General features: G+C 31.5%; 1 protein-coding gene across 1 annotated transcript in view; it reads right to left on the bottom strand.

Moving 5' to 3' along the window:
* Window positions 1-20,875, bottom strand: part of LOC132725579 (ERC protein 2-like) — a 29,226-nt gene extending 8,351 nt beyond the window's left edge. The window contains exons 1-8 of the mRNA XM_060710715.1: window positions 20,279-20,875; window positions 12,068-12,223; window positions 9,376-9,552; window positions 8,656-8,838; window positions 8,153-8,236; window positions 2,932-3,036; window positions 2,255-2,321; window positions 784-863 (exon numbers count right to left, since the gene is read on the bottom strand). Coding sequence (XP_060566698.1) covers window positions 784-863; window positions 2,255-2,321; window positions 2,932-3,036; window positions 8,153-8,236; window positions 8,656-8,838; window positions 9,376-9,552; window positions 12,068-12,223; window positions 20,279-20,794 — 1,368 coding nt within the window. The 5' untranslated portion in view covers window positions 20,795-20,875. The remainder of the gene's footprint in view (window positions 1-783; window positions 864-2,254; window positions 2,322-2,931; window positions 3,037-8,152; window positions 8,237-8,655; window positions 8,839-9,375; window positions 9,553-12,067; window positions 12,224-20,278) is intronic.
* Between the last annotated feature and the right edge of the window lie 467 nt (window positions 20,876-21,342).

The following is a 21,342-nucleotide window of genomic DNA, read 5'->3' as shown; positions in this document are numbered from 1 at the left end:
TGTAAAGCAATATGGTCAATAAATTTAACGCAAATCTTATATTTTACATCTTTTCTTCTTCATCTAACTTCGGAATGGAATTGGTCAGTTTGATACCCCTGCGATAGGGTCTATCTGAATAAAGTAAAATTCTGGCATCTTAATCAATGATAAGCTTGACTTGATAAATGTTTTAGTCAGTTACTTTGCAGCGTTTTCTACCAGACTTAAGGTAATCTTTTATATACCCGTGACCATGGTTTATGTTATGCAATCACATCGAATCAGTTGCATAAGATACTAAATTGATTAATGAATATTCGAAATATCATAATGAACATTTAAAATCAATTTTCCTTTATTTGCTTGAGCTTTAATGTAGGTCAGTTATTTAATCACTTCAACTTAACATTACTAGCCATATTTTAAATCAAGTTAGTCATGTAATTTATTTTCAAATGTAAATATAATCCTTATTCTTTGAAGTATAGTAGAACAGAAGAACCATGAGCTAAATTAGAAAATATGCCTCATTTTTCATTACAAAATGACCCCTTTCCGAATATTAAAATGTCAGGGTATCGCTTTTCTTTCCTTTCTGATAGAGTAAACTACTAATTATATATATTTTTTAATTTTTAACGATGAAAAAGATTATTTTTTCTCTATAGGATTCATTTATTAAACGATTGATTGGTCTAAATTCACACAGATTTAAATACAGTCTGATATACATATACCTTTAAATTAGATAAAAAATGATATTAATTTAAATTAAAGAATAGATAGAAATAAAATATATACTTCACACTGCGATTTTTCTTCAATTGGAACTGAATGTGCAGGCCAAGTAAGGTTGAGTTCTTGCAGCTGAGGTTCATTACCTTGAAATATGTACATACTAATCATAGTTTTCTGCACTGTGTATTTATATCGCTCACATGTCACTTTGCAATGAGCATATTTATATCTTGTTAAATAAAAGTTTGACTATTTAAATACCATAATTCGTGTTTATAACGTCAATTGGTATCTTTTATTATCATATTTAAAATTCTTTATGTGCTCCAAAATCCAGCAAGACTTTTTCAGAAGATGGATAGTAATATTGTCATTACAGTCCTTTGAATCAGTACCAAAGTGATAGAGAATATCTAAATGACTTAATATATATATTAAGCTTTTGTTAACAGCTCAAAGAAAAAAAAACACACACAAAAAAAAACATTAACATATTCTATTGTCCAAAAATATTAACCTGCCTGTTTTGCATAAATTATCCGGTGGTTGAAAGTACTGATTTAAGACTGGGATAGCCTTGCAATTTTATTTAAGCTATCCATTCTCTTGTAAGTGTATATTAAGATAGGTAGATTACACGCGTCTACAGCACAGTATGTTGGAATGACATAATTTGCTGTATGGTGTAGGGTATGAATCCTACCTCCATGTTTGATATACGTGGAGTTTATTCAGTTTGACAGTCCAAAATGTACAAACAAAATGAAACATTTTTAAAAAGTCATTGTATATTTAGTCAATTTAAAACCGTCATTTCGTTAAAAAAAAAACATTCGCCATATTTATTATTCTCCTTTGTAGTTTGAAGTCGTTTATTTCATTCAATTGCTACAGTAACTTATAAAATCATAAACCCCTTCGTTTTCGACTTCACTGTTCAAGTCATTTAAAACGTCATGTTCTTAAATAGTCTTGTGTCTTTGATGTCCAAAACGTTAAAAAGTACACTATTTCGAAACAAGGTCCCAAACACTCTGGCTCTGCGCCAGTATTTACTGGCTTGATAAAGATGCGTTAAATTGAGTCAGGTGATAAATGGTAGACTTAATAAAAGAACGATTGACATCCTAAGTATTTCAATACTGATTGTAACAGATAAGAAAATGAATAGCGAATCTTAGCTATACTTTGTCCACACAAAATATATTTCGGTTTCACCTGCCATTTTGTGGCTGCACATTTAAAGATTTTCAACAACTTTCAAATTGAATACAAAGTAGAAAGGCAAAAAGACTTGTATATCGTAGGCTTGCACTATGAACAATTGGTGCACTTCATCCTTGTATAAGTCCATTTTTAGAGACACCTTTTGATACAATATAATTGGCGAAGAATTTCCTATCGAAGTAATGACGATTTTGACACTTTGTATAATGACTAAAATACCACAACTAATCACCGGAAAAGGTAAGCAAATGGGCAGGTTAATATTTTCGAAAAAAAAAGAAATGGAAAAAAAATCTTAGATAATTACAATTTTCTTCACTCAAACTGGTTGTCTTTTCTTTCAGAATTTCATTCTGCTTTTTATATTCTTCCACCTGACGTATGGAAACACAGTAAATATATAATTATATACATGTGTAATCATTTGCTAAACTATAAAGGTCTTTTTATCAAATTAGAGTGTAAAATTGTTTATGTTGATTATTTATTTGTACTGGAATGAAACATATTTAGCGAAAGTCAAAGTGATAATTTCACTCATTATAATAAGGAATCCGTTGCAATGACACCCCTGTTGATGAAAAATCAGATATCAAAATACATTCAGACAGTACATCAACTCATTTTATAAACCACTTTTTAAACATTTAATCAGTAACATTGATATAAATTATCTTGTATGTGCAAAGAAAAACATAACTGTATTGTACTAGTTCTTTTTAATATATCTTTTTCATGACTAACTTGTATGTATAAATCTACTTAATAATAAACATCATCATCGTTATCTGTTTTGTTTTATTTCAATTTGGATACATTCTTTCAAACAAATTATAAGGATCAAAACATTAAAACATCTTTATCGTGGGTTATTGAAATAGATAGACTGCATTTTCTCGCTAATAAGGATACAATTTCTCAAAGTAATGCTTACAAAATACATCCGAACAAAAACTTTCAAAAACATATAAGTGCAGTCCTTACCTCATTTGCCATTAATATTTTTTCTTGTTCGATCGATTCTAATCTATTAGAAAGTTTTTCTAATTTAACAGTTGATTCCTCTGAGATCTTTTTCAGCCGAATTTCCTGTTTAATATATAAAACATTTTATTGCTGCTCCTTGTTTGAACTTATTAAAATAATTTTACAAACATCTGTATAAGAAATAAAATAACAACAAATTGATTTGACGCCATTGACTAAAGTTTATAATGACCTCAGCTATGTAGCTGTTTCTTATACATGCATAGTCACATGACTCTGATCTACTTTAAATACGATTTTCGAAATTAACGCTAACATATCTTATTTGCCCTTTAGTGGCTCAAAAACAGGCAATCGTTTCAATTTTGTTTGTTTTACCTTTTTTGATAACCCTCATAAAAAGTGCATTTATCAATGGGTATGACTCTACAATTATATTTTTTAATTTCAAACATTTAAAAATGACACATGCTTTTACAGATAAAAGACACATATAAACCACAACCCTTTGTGAATTATACAATAATAATCGATCATTTTACAGTTTATGACTTGTGTCTCCGACACTGCAATAGATACATGTATTGTGTACCCATTTTTAAGTTAGTCAAGGCATGAATCAAGTATTGACATTCAGTATTGTAAACTTATAAGGTATATTGAATATCCCAAGGTATACAAAGTGATCAACCACCTTGGAACACATGTAATGAGGCATTAAGAAAAGTTGAAGTTAGCATAACATCAAGTCACGTTTTGACATCAGACTGGGCTTTCTTCAAGAGTCGTTTTTCCGTAATTTCAATAATTAATTGTCGGAGAAAATATCGAAGATACCTGAATAATTATTGACATCTAACAATGATTTCTTCCTCTTTACCAACTTTAACATTTGTCTTGGAGGTCGTATAGAACATTTTATTACTATTCGAGAGGCATCAGATCTCTCCACAGTATTGAGAATTGATTGATAGCGGCATCCATTTTTGAGTAAGGAATTTGAAATTAAAGTTAATGAATATCATAACCTTAAAACATTAAAAACAAGTCTATGAATATGCTATGCGCATGCTCTGCTTCAAAATACGACTTTACTTTAAATTAACGAAATATTAACATCGAGGTGAACATATTGGTAAATGGAAAAAATGGAAAATGTCAATCACGTTTACTTTAACACTACAAACAGTGATGTGATTCTTTCCCTTTTTTCTTGTTTTAAATGTTTAAATTGATTGTTGTTTTCTTGAAAGCGTTTACTTATTCATGTTTCCGATCGAAAAAAGTAACACAACAGTAAACACAATAGCTACAATATCACTCAGCATTATAATATGTCCGAGTCAACAGTCTACAGAAATTTTGCTGTTCCTGATACTTCGAAACACCTTACAAATTATCCCTTAATAGACATTATTCGGAGTCTGACGGAAATATACGGTGTGCTGCTTTTGTTCGCAGATGAAATTTCCACCAACAGACACTTTCACTTTCCCGCCCTTTTGACACATAAACAATAATTCACAGCTGCTAAAAGACCTTTGGTATGGTCCATTATCGAGAGGTAAACTTGTCTAAGCTATTGATAATCACATGACTCTGACAATGATGTTGATGATGATGTTATTATTGTAATTAATTTCGACATCACCTGTCATTGCTATTCTGTAGCTGACATTTGACATATCATTTGATTTATTAGTTTTTTTCCAAGTATTCATAGTGAATTGGAGGGTTCGCAGACTGACTTAAATTCACAAAACTAATTTAGCTTGTAGGGACAAGATCATACAAATTGCCAATAATGTCTCAAATATCGTTTAGAACATGTTGAGTATGAATTTGAGACAGTTACAACATCAGTAACTTCATAACGATATCACACATATGTTTCTCCAATTTCTGACAAAGTAAAGCAGTGTTTCAATTTTGACTTTATTTTTAGTGAGAGCATATCAACGTTCAGCTACAACTGAGGATTCAGTGTTCCATGTTCCAGATTCAATTTACACTTGTAGTACTACCTTTTAACATACACGCGGAAACCATTGTGTACTCTACAGAAAATTGGAGTCATTTTGAAAACTGTGTCTTAAATGTTGCCTGTCAGTGAAAAAAATATAGTTAAAAGAAAGTCGGTTTTTGATCTTTCAGTACAAGTTTCTAATCGCAACTTAACTGTAGTCCAACTAATTACATCAATATATTGTAAACAGGCAAAGTACTTTGCTTATTCCAACCCCAAGCTGCATTTTCCACACGTACACTACACAAAAGTTATTACAAAAGAAGAAATTGCTTACTTGACCTAATGAATATCGGTTTTATAAAAGAATTCCCAAGATTCTTTTTTTTTAAATAAGAACAGGAGACACAGTATTTCTCAATGCAAATAATGTCTCTCAACTGTAATGAGGTTTTAAATCTACCACCTTTAATCATTACCGGTAATATAGAAACAATACCCCTCAATTGTTTGCCAATCTAAGTGAGACCGTATAAGACCGGGTCGGCCATATTCATTATACTAAAAGTAATTGCGGTATTAATTTTTCTGATAACCTCAGAACAGGTACGCTGATGAAAAGGTTTACAAAACAAATTAAAAAAACGCTCGAAAACTATCAGAAATACATCATTGGATAATTCTTTTATTGAGATGATTTACAAAATGGAAGATGTTTTTTTATTAAAACCGTTTAAATGGGTTAAACTGTTCAATCTCAATTTATTAGGATAACTTTAAATCACCTGAAACTGAAGACAATCGTTGGCGCAAATAAACACATAATATTCTATATTCGGGTATACATCGGGTATACATCTTTGCTGAGCCATTTGATGTCAGATGGTCAATAAAGAGTTTGAAGGGAGTGCCGTGTTTTCCTAATCCATTTAAGAGTACATTTTGTAGAAGAAAAATTATATAATTTTTAAAACAATAAAACACTCATGTTTCTTATCAAGTTTTGTTAATTCTTAATGTTTCCATAGATGGCTTTTGAAGTAGACTGAATTTAACCTTGACTCTTAGATGACCCTGAACTTCGCCTCAAATGTTTGAATTTGCTTGACATATAGTTTGTTGAATAATTCAAATGTGAACTTGACATTAAAAATGTCGTTTGTTATAATTATTTTATTTGTCTACGTATATATACATTTCACAAAAAGTATCAACTATATTCACTTCAAATTTAGAGTAAACGTTCAATATCAATTTTGAAATTAATAAATGCATTTGTAGGGAGAGGTTATCCTACAAGCCTTTCTTCTTTCATTATTTCCCTTATTTGACTTAAGATATTTGCCTTTTTTATGAACCGTTTAAGTTATCTACTTCAAACTTAAAAAATAAGGTAAGCTTCATAAGCAAGTCTACAGAGCTGTGTTGCTTTCCTGTTTATTTCCAGCAATGAGAAAAGTAGACACGCTGTCTGAAGTCATGTCTTGTTCTCTTTTTTCATCACTAAAATGCACTAGAGATCAAACCCTTTTGAAAAGGCAATGCCTCTAAATATTTTTGGTTCACTTGTACTGAAACATAGAATACAAATTAAGTTGAATATTTGCTATAGACCAGTGTTTTTGTTCACTTACTTATGTCCACTTTTAATGTTTAATGTTGCAAAGATCACTGTTTCAAGATCATAAAAAGTTAATGGATTCAAAGAGGTCTATTTATTAACTTAAATGGTAACTATGGTTAAGAAGTTGGCTCTGTAGATATGCATTTCAAATACGCACTTTACATTTACTTTGTATAAAGGTACCAGATGGAGTATGTATCACCTTAAATGAAATCATCAGGTCATGAATACGATACAGATAACTGAATTATAGCTTGTGCAAATTGATTGATGTTTTAATTTAGTTATCGTGTCACTTCTATCTTATCTCATTGTACTTTATCTTTCAGTACATATACACTTAATAGTAATGAAACATTATTAATACAATTTATATTATAGGGGATTAGATTAAGTTCCTTTGAAGATAAATGAAATATGAAAAGTATAAACACATATTTTACCGACATAAAAAAATTAAGTATCTCTTGACAACTGCAAAAGGTGTCCATTATTTAGAAAACTGACTTTAAATTTTATAAATCAGATAAATTTTACATTTTCTAAAAAAAAAGTTCTACATATCTTATATAAAGATATATAAACTTTAATAATTGTCAGATAGTATACAGGCAAAAATGTACACAGTAATTTTATATAGAAATATTAACAATACATACAAGCTGCAAACAGTCTAAAATAACACTGCCTCTTAAAATGAGATGCAATTAATCCTCGTTACTGATTCTATTGACAGTGTTTTATCAACAAGTGGTTTTACAACGGCAATACACATAACTTTTTCTATTTGTCTAGTATTTTGTAAATGTTTCATAAATTTTAAAGCAAATGAGCTTAAAATTTCACGTCAAAAAAGTAATAATAACAGGCATCATCACATTTAAACAAATCTCAGAGATGTCTCAGTGAAATGAGGTAAAAGAGTTGGAACATAAACATTTGAAAATGGGGCTTCATTTTGTCTTATTCATGATAGAGTTATATAAATTTGTATAAATATAGAGAATTATATAAAAGAAACAAGTTTGTGTGGATTTAAAAGGAAGTACTTTAGTAAAAGCAAAACTGTTCATAAAAAGAATTGTGATTTTTAAGCTAATCAGGAGGCAGCAACCCCAAATGCCCCTCCCTACATTATTTAGACACAAAGTGACACCTGTGTCGAACAACCAACTTTCAGTCAGCTTACTGGAATGATTCCTTACATGAAAAAATGAGTCTCTTGCAGGACTGAAACCACAAAAATGAGGGGCAAAGACGTTTACCACTCGACCTGACACACCCGCTTGTGATTGAAATTCACAATGACTGTATCACAATAAAACAGCAAAGAAACATAAGTGCACCAATTTGAACGATCAATTCAATGAATTGTCTGCTCACTGACATTCACAATCCTGAATACCATATTATATAATTGGCTACAACTTTGTTTGTCCATAAATGACTCTAATGCATACGTGTGTGTTTTTTCTCCTCATTCATTCCCAAATTTCTTAGAAAATGGCATGCCGATTCATTTTTAGAAATAATATAAATCACATGTTTAATTTTTCTGAGAGAAAATATCTAAATATATTACAATTTATGTCTCCTTAACTCTTAGAACCTGGGTCAGAATGTTTTACCTCTGCTTTTTTATATTCCAGTTCTTGGTTCAAACTGTTTATTACATCAATCATTTCTTCAGTCTCCTTTGTCTGAATAACTTCCTGCAGAAAATGTAGATTTTATTTAATAATGTTATTTTTATCATTCATTTGTAACTATTGCAAGTTTGTTTATGATCGATATTTATAAAAAAAAGATGAATTTTATGTATTATCATTAAAGACATTTTTAGATAAGTTGGTAGTACGCCTTATTTTAAACATAGTCCGTCCATTTCTATAATAGTAATAATAATATTAATAATAATTATGATAATAATAATTATAATTATTATAATAATTATAATTATAATAACAAGCAATATGATCTAAATTTCAAATACACATTTCACTATTTTGTCGCATAATAATTATATAATCATTGTGAAATATTTTCTAATCAAGATCAAAGTCGAATAATTAAGTCATTATATACATTTGTTCAAAGCAAACATTTATACCGGTAAAAATATCAAACTTACTTCAACATCTTCAATTACTTTTTCCGTATGTTGCTTAAGGTTTTCTAATTCTTTAATCTCATCGCTATTTTCATCACATTCAGCTATATCCGACGCTATAGTTTCACTTTTGTCTTCAAGACTTTTCTTCACCATTAATTTGTAATCAGCTGGTTTCATTTCCAATACATTGTTCCCTTTCAACTTCATTAACAATCAATAATAATAGTGTAATTAATATGTCAAAGCATTTACATATTTAAAGTTGTATGTGTTAGTTAAGTGTGTATTTGACTCTATCACGTCAAAAAAAACAATTATTGTTAATTATATTTACTTCTTTACCAATAAGTGTAGCATTTAATCGATTAACTTACATAAGTTTTTATATAGATTTGTAACAATAAAAGTTTCACGGTAAAAAAAACATTATTTCTAAACAATTGTCAATTTTGGCTAAAGGCACGAGGCAGTTTATGATTATTACAATTCTTAGTTTTCATAAATATTTTAAGAAATTATTCGTAAACAAATTATTTAAAATCTATAGAGCTTTTATAAATGAAAGATTTCATGCGCGAGAATATCAGTTTTGATAGTTTAAAATGAAATATAAATTTTTCAAATACAATATGTTTCATTTTTTAATTTTGTTTATTATAAATAGATGATTATTTAGAAATCGGTTCAGACAAGCAATCGTTCAAACCGCAACTTTGCAGTGCAATTAAGGAAACATACCCCACAACCTGTAATACTTCCAAGCATATCTTGCAAACGTTTACAATTGTGCAATTGATTGGCACCTTCTATACTATTAACTAGTTTGTCAGCAACCTTTTTCGCCTCTAAAATCTTGTCTATAATTTTTTTATTTTCTTCTGATTGGTACTTCACAACAAAGTCCCTCTCTGCATACTACATTATTGTAGTAAAATGCACAATTGAAAAATGAATGGATTTAAAAATCCTTTACTTTCAAGCGTTTAATATATGGATGCTATTCGTTGCCAAAAATCAAGCCTTGTTGATCTGAGTGGAACAGTTTAAGACAAAATACAATTCTATTTCTTTGTTTTTGGATTGAGTTTGCCGATTTAACATTGTAAACATGTATTGCAACGAAATACATTTTTTAAACGACAAAACATAAACTGGTTTTCTGAGAGTGCAATTCCAAGTGTTCATCATAACATGCGGAATACCCATTGATCGTGCATACGCGATACTTTTCTTTAGCTTGACATGATTCGAATCAGCATAATCCAGCTGTCCACGTTTTGCAATAGGATATAAACTAAGCTCCGCCCATTTTCCTGCCCACTACATAATCGTAAATAAACGTATTTATCCGCTCATTTTCGGTATTTACCGTCAACGCCTGCGGTCTGAGATCACAAGGAATCAAGGAAACAGGAGCACACACCGGCGTAGTTTCCGTTAACAACACCTAATATGTGTTTGAAAAGCATGACAGTTATTCACCAAACATAATTCAATTGCATGGTTGTCATTCTATGAATATATTCAATCATCATCAGTGGACATTAAATGATTATAGGCCTATAAGTTTTGAAACGTTGTAGTTTCCACATTTCCTAGAAAAAAAACAAGAAAAACTCACCTGGTAACCATCTCAATCTAACATTTAATGGGGTTGTTTGAGGGTAAATATTTTTCAAGGATGTTTAAATTATTATTAAGACTATATTTAACATGCTCTTTTTCAAGATAAATGAATTTTACTGGTTATTAATTTATGTATACCTTTTTGTTTTATCTCAGTCTAACAAAGCAATCCCTTACAAAACTTAATACATATTCTGTGTATAAAATTTTTCTCTGCTTTTGATCAGAAAGACAGCAAGTCTAGGTAACAGCTATTAACAACATGTATACAAAGATTTTAGAGCTGTGATTGAATTAATAAAATGCATTAAAATTGGTTCGCCAACGTCAGCTTACATATATTTAATAATAAAAAGGCTAAATCACATCCTATGACTCAAAGAACATGTATATCTCCCAATGGAGGTAAACAGAGAAGCTAAGTTGAATATTTATTTTAACATTAAGATGGGACAAATTAACACGTTTTTGTACTACGGAATTATAAATAGTAAACTTTGTATAGTTCCGTGGTTATACACTTGGTAAAATTTTTTGTTTTTTTCTACAACCAAATAACTTCAAGGAAGGAAGTCACAGGCTTACTATTTAGTTTTCTTTATTCATTTTGCCAAAAGCAAGATCCATGTATCGCATTCTACTACTGACTGCTGAATGTAAAACAAAATGGTTACAAATAGTTCTGTAAACATATTCTACAATTCACACTTTTATTGAGTGGTTTGTGTCCTTATATATGGGAAACATTCCCTTATGTTAAATGACCAACTTTAGTTTTTGCGTATTATTATGCTCACTATCAGTATTATGACGTTCAACAAACGTCGTCACATTGTTACATTATATCCTCACCACTTTTGTATTTCTAGAATATCCTGTGCTCGAATAGGTATTCTATAATGCTGTTGATGTATGCGACAAATATAATAGTTTAATCTAATTTGAAACATTTTGTACGCGTTATTACTGCACAGTAAGAGTTGCCTCTCTTTATATTCTGGCTTCGCCTTTTTCATTTTCGTCTATTTACGTGACATTGCGATATATGGAAGTTACAAAATCGTTTACAATTGTAAATCGCGTTAGAATGTAAAGTTGTCAACCTGCAGTTACACTCTCAACGTCATAATGTACGGCATAAAACGTGTTGTGTACGTTCTATCGTCTACATTCGCAAATTTAAGTTCGAAATTCATAAATACAGTTTGCAATTTATCTAAGTTGCATGTTACCAGCTTCGGTTTTGTCGAATAGAGATAATCACAACGCTTAATACATGTAATACCAGTGCAGTATGTAATTCTCGGATCGACAATTATATTTCTACAAATCTGTATAGCAGAACCGAAGTATGCATTGTCAAGTTTCAAAGGCTGGATGTTTGGCAACGAATAGCTTCCATATAAATAAGGATACTGAAATATTCAAACGAATTATCAGTAAAGAAAAATCAGAATATTTTCGGAGCAAATTCCTTAATTCCTTAACGCTACTTTTACAAAGTCAGTCAGTTTTAATAAGATATTATATTCACTTTAATTACAAATGTATAATTGCTAACTACAATATTGATATATGCTTTTATTTTTTGCTGCATGAGTTATGATTCAAATATAATTAAAATATGACACAAACTTTATGAAATGATCAATGCTTTTCTCTTCAATAAATTTCTGGTTAAAAAATCAAAAGTTAATCATATAAATTATGTTTTGTACCTTTAAAAGTAAACCAACATAAACTTAGAATTAAAAAAAGAATATCAAATTTGAAATATACTGCAAATGTATTAATTCGTTCTTACGGTTTGCAATTCTTCTATTGCCTTTTTGTAATATGTCTTTTCGGCTATATCCAGACAATCCAAAAGCCTTCTCGTCCATTCAAAAATTTCTTGAGTTCCTTTCTCATCCATTAAATTGTCAGGCGAGTGCATAAGTTTGTTTCTCAAATTCAAAACCTAAAAAAAGACTGCAACTTCTGTTAGTATTTCAATCAATGTTAACAAATGTTTTAAAGCCATGCTAGTTTAAACAACATATTAAAGACATGAATGGAATTTAAATAAACCAAATGTAAAATGAAACAGAAAATAAAAGGTATATAGTTACAAGCTTTTTTGGAATGAAACAATACATTCATGCATAAACAACATATTGTATGCTTGCACTTCTAAGATGTCAATATTTATCGAATCTCAAGTACAAATATGATCAATATGAAAATAAAAGCAATTAAGATAAATATAGGGAAATGTTTTAAGGGAAAATTAATAAAGAAAGGGGCAGGTTATTAGAGAAACAAAAGCAACAAGAACATGTTTGTTAAACATAAATGTCCGCGGCTCAGATTTGTTTTCTGTAACTTTTATGAACAAGAGAGCCATGATGGCTCAAGATCGCTCACCTGACCCATCGAACTCGAACAATTACCTAGACAAGCATTTTGACCAAGTTTCATGATAGGTGTGTCATAAATGTGACCACTAGTGTGTTAACAAGGATTATCCATATTTGAGCAGTATGACCTAGTTTTTTTACCATATTCAAACTTGACCTAGAAATCATCAAAACAAACTTTCAGATTTTCATGAGCTAGCTCAGGTGAGCTAAAAAGGTTTAACCATTGACAAGTTGGCCAGTGATTGTTGTGTTTTATAATTAAGTTATCACTTACTTAAACTAAAGGAAGAATTCTATACAAGTTATCTATCGTCTTAACTAATATTAAAAACATTTGTTTACTGAATAAAAGCTGTATTGGCAAAAGTGTAAAAATCTAATTTTAGCACTTGTGGCCTTAACCAAATTTTACCGAACTCAATCTCAAGGACGATTACTCAGCAAGTTATCTTCCCACCAAATATGAAAAACATATGTCAATGAATAAAGGCTTTTTGGGCAAAGGTGTACATGTATAAATCAATTTTACCACTGGTGACCTTGACCCAACTTACCCCTTACTCAATTTAAAGGAAAATTAAGTTATCTTCCTACCAAATATAAAAAAAATCTGTCAATTACTAAATGTTGTATGGGGAAAATTGTGAAAATCTATTTCTAGCACTGGTCACTTTGACAAAACAGACCCCTAACACCATTCTCCAAAGGAAGACAATTTTTTAATTTTATATTCCAACCAAATATAAAAAAATCAGTCAATAGAATAAGGTTACACCTGTAAAATTGCAAATTTGAAGTCTATTATGACATTGATAGTCTTAACCTTGTCCAATATGACCCTAATTTGACCTAAAAGATTAGGATCTTCCTAGGCATGTCTGTATTACAAACTAAAGACATCAATTTAGCAAGATATGTTTGTAAAACATGTATGCCCCCTATCAGCCATGTGGCCAGGTAATTGTGACTGACTTTTGACATAGTGACCAATAAAATCAATAGGGGTTAACTACTTGCCCTGACAAGTCACTTGGTCACTGTGACCGTAAAGGTTTTGTGAAGCAAATTTATTACATAAATAACACAAATTCTACTAAGTTATATAGTTTACATATGTTTAATGCATCATGTAGGCCTCCAAGTTAATGACTTGCTGTCCATAAGGAATAGTTGTATATCATTTTACCTTGAAATGATTATGCCAGAGGCATTTTTAGCTTAATAAAATTATCCACCAAGGCAAATTGAGTTGAGTTATTTGTCGGTAAAAGTTTTTACGTACCAGGTCAATGTGCCTCTTAAATCAATACGGGTAATTTAATGGCCAAGACCAAAAGACCTGTGAGTGTGCAAGTAAAGGGTCAATGCGCTGTTGAAATATTGATCAGAAATCTTTTTTTCTAAAAGGTCAATTTGATCTTGACCTTTGACCCCTTGAACTTAAAAACCAAATGAGATCATCTTCTGAACAAAACCAAAGCATTTGTGAAGTTTGAAGGTCAAGGGTCTATAGATATTCCAGTAATTGCTAGGAAACATTTTTGTCATACAAGATAAATGTAACTTTAACTTTTGATACCTGACCCCAATTTAAATAGGGGTCCTGTACTGGCCAAGACTAGTGCACCTATGCAGTTTGAGGGCAAAGCATGGGTTATCAAGTTTTTGATCATAAACTGTTTCTCCGTTTAAGTTTAAAATGATCTTAACCTTTGTCTCCTTGACACAAATATTAATAGGGATCATTTTCTGGCCAAGACTAGCGCACTTTCAATGACGTTGTCAAGGTATTGATCCAATACCATTTTCCCTAGAAGGTAAATATGACCACTGACCCATCAACTCAAAAATGAATAGGGTCATCTTCTTGACAAGTCAAATTCGGCTACAAAGTTTTAGGGTTAAACAGCCTATGGGTTATCAAGTTATTGATTTGAAATTATTCTCACCTGCAACGTTTTTAAAGTGAATTTGAAATTTGACCCTTTCACTGAAAATTCAATAGGGTTCATCTACTTGTCAAAACAAATGCACCTTTGCAGCTTGAGTGCCAGAGGACCATTGGTTGTCTTGCTATTGATCGGAAACAATTTTTAATACAAGGTCAATATGACCTTGACCTTTGACCGATTAAACCTAAAATAAAAGAAGTCATCTGTTTACCATGACAAATGCACCTACGAAGTTTGAGGGCCAGGTCCCCTTGTCAAGTAATTCATCGGAATATGTTTTACCGATAATGTCAATATGGCCTTGACCTTTGACCCTTTGGTCCATAAATAAATGGGGGTCATTTACTTGCCATGACTAATGCACAAACGAAGTTTGAGGGCCAACATCCTATTGGTTGTCAAGCTATACATCGGAAACTGTAATCCTGCAAAATCAATGTTGACATGACCTTTGGTCCCTTGATCCTTATATCAAAAGGGGTCATCTGCTGATCATGAACAATCCCAATACCAAGTTTGAAGTTCCTAGGCCTAAGTGTTTTTTAGTTATTGATCGGAAATCATTTGACCTACGAACTGACAGACCACAATAAATGCTTTTTGAGTAAAACTATTTAAATTTTTTTGTACACCAATGATTTGACCTCGACACAAGTGGTCCCTTTCTCAACAAAAAGTTAAAGGACCATGTAAGGCATCCACCTTCTAAATATGGAAAAAAATCATTAAATAAATGAAGCACTAAGGAAAAAATTAAAATAAATATTCTTTTAAAAAGCAAGTGTTGAAATTATTAAGCCATTAGTACGGACAGAACTTATGATAATAAGATATCACAAAATTGCAGGTTTAGGTTAACCATGACAATTTTAAAAATGCCAAATTGGCAATAACTAATAAAAATTGAAACTATAGTTGCCCAAATCATGTACTTATGTAGCTACCTATTTGTTCTCTTTCTTGTTTTTTTTAGCCACATGTAGAAAAATAGCCACATAAAAAGCTAACTGATTAATGAAATCAAAGAGAAAGTTATGTTATCTCTTGTTCCTCTAGCCACTTGAATATCAATATGTAATCTCGGACTGACAGACAGACGGGCAGACTGTTCAATTACTATTTGTACGGGGCATACAATCGCTTAAAATATAATGAGGGAGCTTTCAGTTGTTCCCGGTATGGGATGGTGTGGACCTTTAAAAATCTCCTAGTTGTTGTGAATGATATTGTACGTATTCAAAGACAAATGTGTTGATTAGAAGTTTGTTAAGACAAGAGAAAGAATGGGGTTGTACCTGCAAGTGAATTGATATTGTCAATAGGCTGTGTTCTCTGCCTTTCAAACAGTGAACATGTAAAAAGTACTAATGCAAAGTTTCGATTACAGCACATGTACAATACGAAATATTTACGAAAAGAGATTTATATTTATGTGAACACTTAGAAACCAATATTTCTTCATGTTATTTACGAGCTAGTCCGTGCAATGTATTACCTTGTAATCTACGAAACATTTTGGCATTGTTATACTATTCAAAAAATACCAAGAAATAAAATAAGTGATTTAGTTGGAGGCATTGGGTTAGGACTTTTTGATTGAAAAATGTAGAAAAATAGGGAATTAAAAAATGGGACATAGTGTTATAAATCATATATATTATATAGTCAACATCCCTAAAGTTTTTTTCCGAAGTAACATTCGCAATAACATGTAAATCGTTCTTATTTAAAAAGCAACGCACTTCTACTACATACGACGTCTTTCGAAAGATCCACAGAATGGTTAGATCGATGAGTTCCCCAATCATAAGGCAGATGGCACAATAATTAAATGAGACAACAGTTAATTACACCATTGCTATAATAATACGTATGAAACGAGGAAAAATGTCATAAGTTCATTATCTGATTGAGTAACACATTTAGAAGAGAGGTACTCGACATTACTCCGCTAGTGTTGCAGCAGAACAGTGCCTCAAAATCTGGAAAAAGGTTATTTCTCGGAAGCATTTTAAACAGGAAAAAACATGAAAATTGCAGACTCGGTTTGATTGAGTCTGTAAAAAAAGCGAAAATGAAAAAGAACAGTATACCTTAAGCCCTGCTGAACAGGTATAAAAAAGTGCATAAGGTCAAGTACGAGGGGTAAAAGTGGCAACGGCAGAAACTTTCACTCCACTCTCACACACCGCTACACGTTCCTATTTTCCCTCACTGTCAGAATTAAGCGATCAAAAGTCTTTAAACGCTCCTGCAACGCCGAGCAACAACGGTGTGAACGATGTTTTTACATACCCACATTCTGTTTATGAGTATAAGGTTGGGTTTTCAAATAAAAGCACGTTTCACCTCCTGTGATAATTTATGTCAGGTGTTTCTAGGGTCACGATCTTTCAACCTCGTTTATAAGGCCGAAACATTTTAACCCCTTTCCTTTTCTGGTCGGTTTTAGCAAATTTAATGCGGGGTCCAATGGGCGAACCCTTTCCTTAACTTTTCTTTCAAGATGCAAAACACATATAACACATTAAGGCTCGATATGTCACTCCTTCCCTTCGCGTTGTTTTGTGCATCTTCTTCAACTATGACTAGTGCTGATTTCGTTGTCAAAGGTAGCGGAAATTGGCCGCCCAGGACGAAGATAATTCCAGACATTTATTCTACCTTCCTCCATCATTTACACTCGTATAGCTATTGTACGAGATAGAAGGGCATTTTCTTAATTTACTAAAACAAGATCCGTTTTCATTTTTGACGCGCATTGAACAGACTAAATCAAACCAAGACTGAAATTTTAATGTAATTTTGCTGATTTTACTGCATCCGCGGGATCACTGTTTTACCAGATATTACCTAATAATCCACGGACTTTTTATTAAGCTCTTTGCTTCTCTCTAAAATCACAATGAAACTCAACCATGTTTACAACCAGTATTTCAAACCATAAAGTCATGTATTTAAATAACCTTAAACATGCACGTGCAAATCTTGCAAAAATAGACTAATGGTTAGAAAATCAAAGACCTTTCAGACGCTATTGTTTACATGTACTTTTAGGTTCAAATCATGGTTAAATTGAGTTGTTACCATTAATGTAAATATGCCCTTCTTCTTGCCCCAGTGTAATGGATGCCAATGAGTCCTGATACAGCACAAAAATACTTTAAAATCTGGGGCATCCTAAAACGCCGACTATTAACACAAAATATAGCCTTTGAGTAGACTTAAAAAGCGTGAAGCAGGAGTTTGAAAAACTGAAGCAATCTTCCATATATAAGACATTGTAAGCGTGCCAAAAAGATGTTGAATGATAAAGTTAGGATAGACACAAGTTTATAACAACAGAGATACTACGACGAGCTTCGAATAAATTTTTTTGAGTTCTTGTTTGTCGTAATAAAACAAGTTGTCCCAAGCATTCATCGAATTTTCAAGGGTCCAATGATGACAGTGTATATGATATCCATGGATATTCGATCACGAACAAATATGAGATATATATTCTCTTCTAATAATTTACATTTATGTTATTTCCACGAGCATATGACAAAATCCGTAAATCTTTATTCACCTTTCAAGAAATAAGAGGAGACACAGTTAAAGAAAGGTTGAAATAGCCAAGCAAGTCATTTGCCAAAATTGGGAAACATTGAAAAGTTCAGTAATTCAAATATAAGCAGATTGGAATAATGTAGCGAAATGTGTCACCAGCAAGGAGTCGAAAAGAAGACTATATTTCCTTGACAATGTTATTGAAGTGCACAACAATGGAAGACCAAGAAATAAAACACTTTTGAACACTGGGAGTACCAGAAAGCACAACATGCTGATAGCGTCAAGAAGGATAATCCTGAAACCATATAGGAAGAACACCAGACAAGCCAGTAATTTTAAGGTTATGAATGAGACAACGGCGCCGGACACGGTCAAATGCCTTCGAAATACCACAATAGGTAACACGGACTTCCTTCGATTCAATGTCTGATTGGCTGTTGAGCATTCTTTATAAATTCAGATTGCAATTTGTTCTGCTGTCATAAATTGAAAACGAGCTTTGTGCATTATAGGGTCAAGCACTTTGTTGATTGCTCTTGAGAGAAATCGTCCTATAAGTAGTGAGATCATTTTTCTTAAGTAGAACAGACGTTTGCTAGTTTCCATTGAAATTAGACCTAACCGTTGAGTTGATCTATAATTGAAAAGATGAGAGATGGATTTATGTCAATTCTTGAAAGACTTCTTTGAGGATTTTGTTATTGATAATATTAGGAGCTGCTTTTTCTAATGTTAATGATTTTAATGTATCTGATATTTCTTGCTGTGTGATAACTATACTTTGGCTCTAAGATATTAAGATGGTAGTAGTGTATCATATTTCTTCTTCTACTTGAATACCAATGTTTCTTGTCGATGTTGACATAAATTGTTTTTAAATGTTAGAAAATCTTAAGTTGATACATTCTCATTTTCAAGATAAGCTGCAAATTTATGTGTGATTTTTTTACTGCTGCGCTTGTCTAAGTATAGAACTGATATTGTTTTATTTCTTACCTGCCCGCTTTTTATGTCCTTTGTCGTTTGCGCGATTGCATTTTCTGATTAGTTTTCTTATATCTATATGCATCCACGGAGGTGATGATTGACGTTTGTGACTATTTTGTTAGAAATACATTAGCTGCAATGGGTTGATTTTGTCTTTTATTTGCAAAGTGTTCGTGTTGTCGTTTTGAATGGTATCCCATTGGAGACCTCATTTCTCAAACCAGCATAATAATCTTTATCATATTTCCATACTTTTTAAAAGCTTTGAGAAGATGGTTTATAGAAGTCAAGTGTATAAAAAATGGGCAGAGATATTTTGTGACTTGGTCAAGGAATGGTATGCGACTCTACTTTGCAATTTTAAGAGACTAAAACATATCTATCAGGGAGTTTGAACACGAAGTATAATGTGCAAGTTGTTGTTTTACTTAAGTGTTCCAATGCTGTTGATTCGTTTGCCTTTGTATCGTTTTGCGTGTCTAATTTGAAATCTCCAGTTATATAACTATTTCAGATATATGTGTATTGAAAGCAAGACCGATTGACATTTCAATCTGAGAAATTATAAAAGGACTAGACTTTGGAGTAAAATAATTTAGAAAAAGTACCATAAAGCATTTTCTTCATTTTAAGATAAATTGCAGACCAAATAAATGAACACTATTGACCTTAAAGAAGTATCTACGAATTGGAAGAATAGTTTTTTTAGCATACACAAATGATTGTTAGTACGTCAGCCGTTTTGAAAATTATTGTGAAATTACATACAGTCTGCATCTATTACGGCGGTAATCCAGGTTTTTTCTATTGGGATACTGTCAAGCGGACCTAGTTCATCTAAATACATATTATTACATAGTATTGTCTATTATTTTAAAAAATAAAAATAAAACAGTAAACGCAAAATAAAGACAGCTTTTAAAGAAAGTTATGACGATTTCACTTTATAGAGCAGAAGTGTGCATTCTTTTTTGAATTTTTAAATTTTCATTACATTTGTTACTATAATGAAAAGCAGCCGATATTGAATTGAACATTTTACTTAGTCTAGTTACAGATGATGGTTCAGTAAAATAAGCCTGAAATTGATATACGAATGCATAAGAAAACATTGCTTACCCTTTCACAAGGTTCAGCTGAGCCATCTGGAGAAAGTACTTTACAATTTCTAATGACTTTGGTAGCATGAGATATATCAAGACATTCTATACTGTTGTAGTTCACTACAGCTTCTTCTTTTTCGACATACATGTATAATTTAACAACTTCCCATTTTACATCGATATCTACATTTTCAAGATCAGGATTGTCAATGCTTTCATATGAGGATTTGCTCCATTCGAACTTTAAAACGCCAAACTCTGTATGATTGTGAACAAAACGTTCCATCAGTATTTTGCATTTCTCATGTTTACATTCCCATGTTCTTGGAATTTTTCTTGCAGTTTTTAATTGGAAAATTTTATTTGAACATAGACATCTGAAAAATTGCTTTAGTTCTGAGACCGGAATGTCTTTCAAGTCCTCATTGAGCTGATCTATAATATATTGACACAAAACAGATCTTGTGGTGCTGAGCCCAAACACACCTTTTAACCAGTTTTGAAAGTTTTTGTTGTAAATATCAACTGGCATGTTTTCAAAGCTTTAGAATAAACGTGTTTTTTTCTTCCCGTTGTCAAACAAAAAGCAGCCTTTTCAACGTTACAGGGTTATTTCCTAAATGGATAAACAATGCAAAATAATTGTGTCATACAATATTTTCATATAATTTGGCACTATATTACATCAACATTATTATAAAAAAGTAAGAGTAAGCAAACATGTAATGAAATACAGTCAATAACTTTGACAGAATTAAACCAAGTTCATTTCTACCTTCAAAGCAGTGGGCAGAACGATGCTTTTTCAATCTAGAAAAGAAGAATAACTCATAGGTTTGCAAGTCTGCATAAGACGGTAAATGTCACTTGTTTCATTTAAGTCATAACACACACTTTAGTAAAGTGATGTTATTTTTGTTTTATTCGTTTTTGTTTATGTTTTTTTTTTGTTGTTTTTTGGTTTTGTTGTTTCTTTTTTGCTCACAGCAAGACATCTTTAAAGATGTTTTCGGTAGTTTTTGTGCGCATCGTAATACGCCTCCAAGGGAGATAATCACTGATAGTTACTCTTCACAAAGA

This window comes from Ruditapes philippinarum, unplaced genomic scaffold (genome assembly GCF_026571515.1).
Source record: "Ruditapes philippinarum isolate M1 unplaced genomic scaffold, ASM2657151v2 ctg5770_1_1_1_1, whole genome shotgun sequence".
NCBI classification, from domain to species: Eukaryota; Metazoa; Mollusca; class Bivalvia; order Venerida; family Veneridae; genus Ruditapes; species Ruditapes philippinarum.
This window is presented reverse-complemented; position numbering and strand designations above follow the sequence as displayed.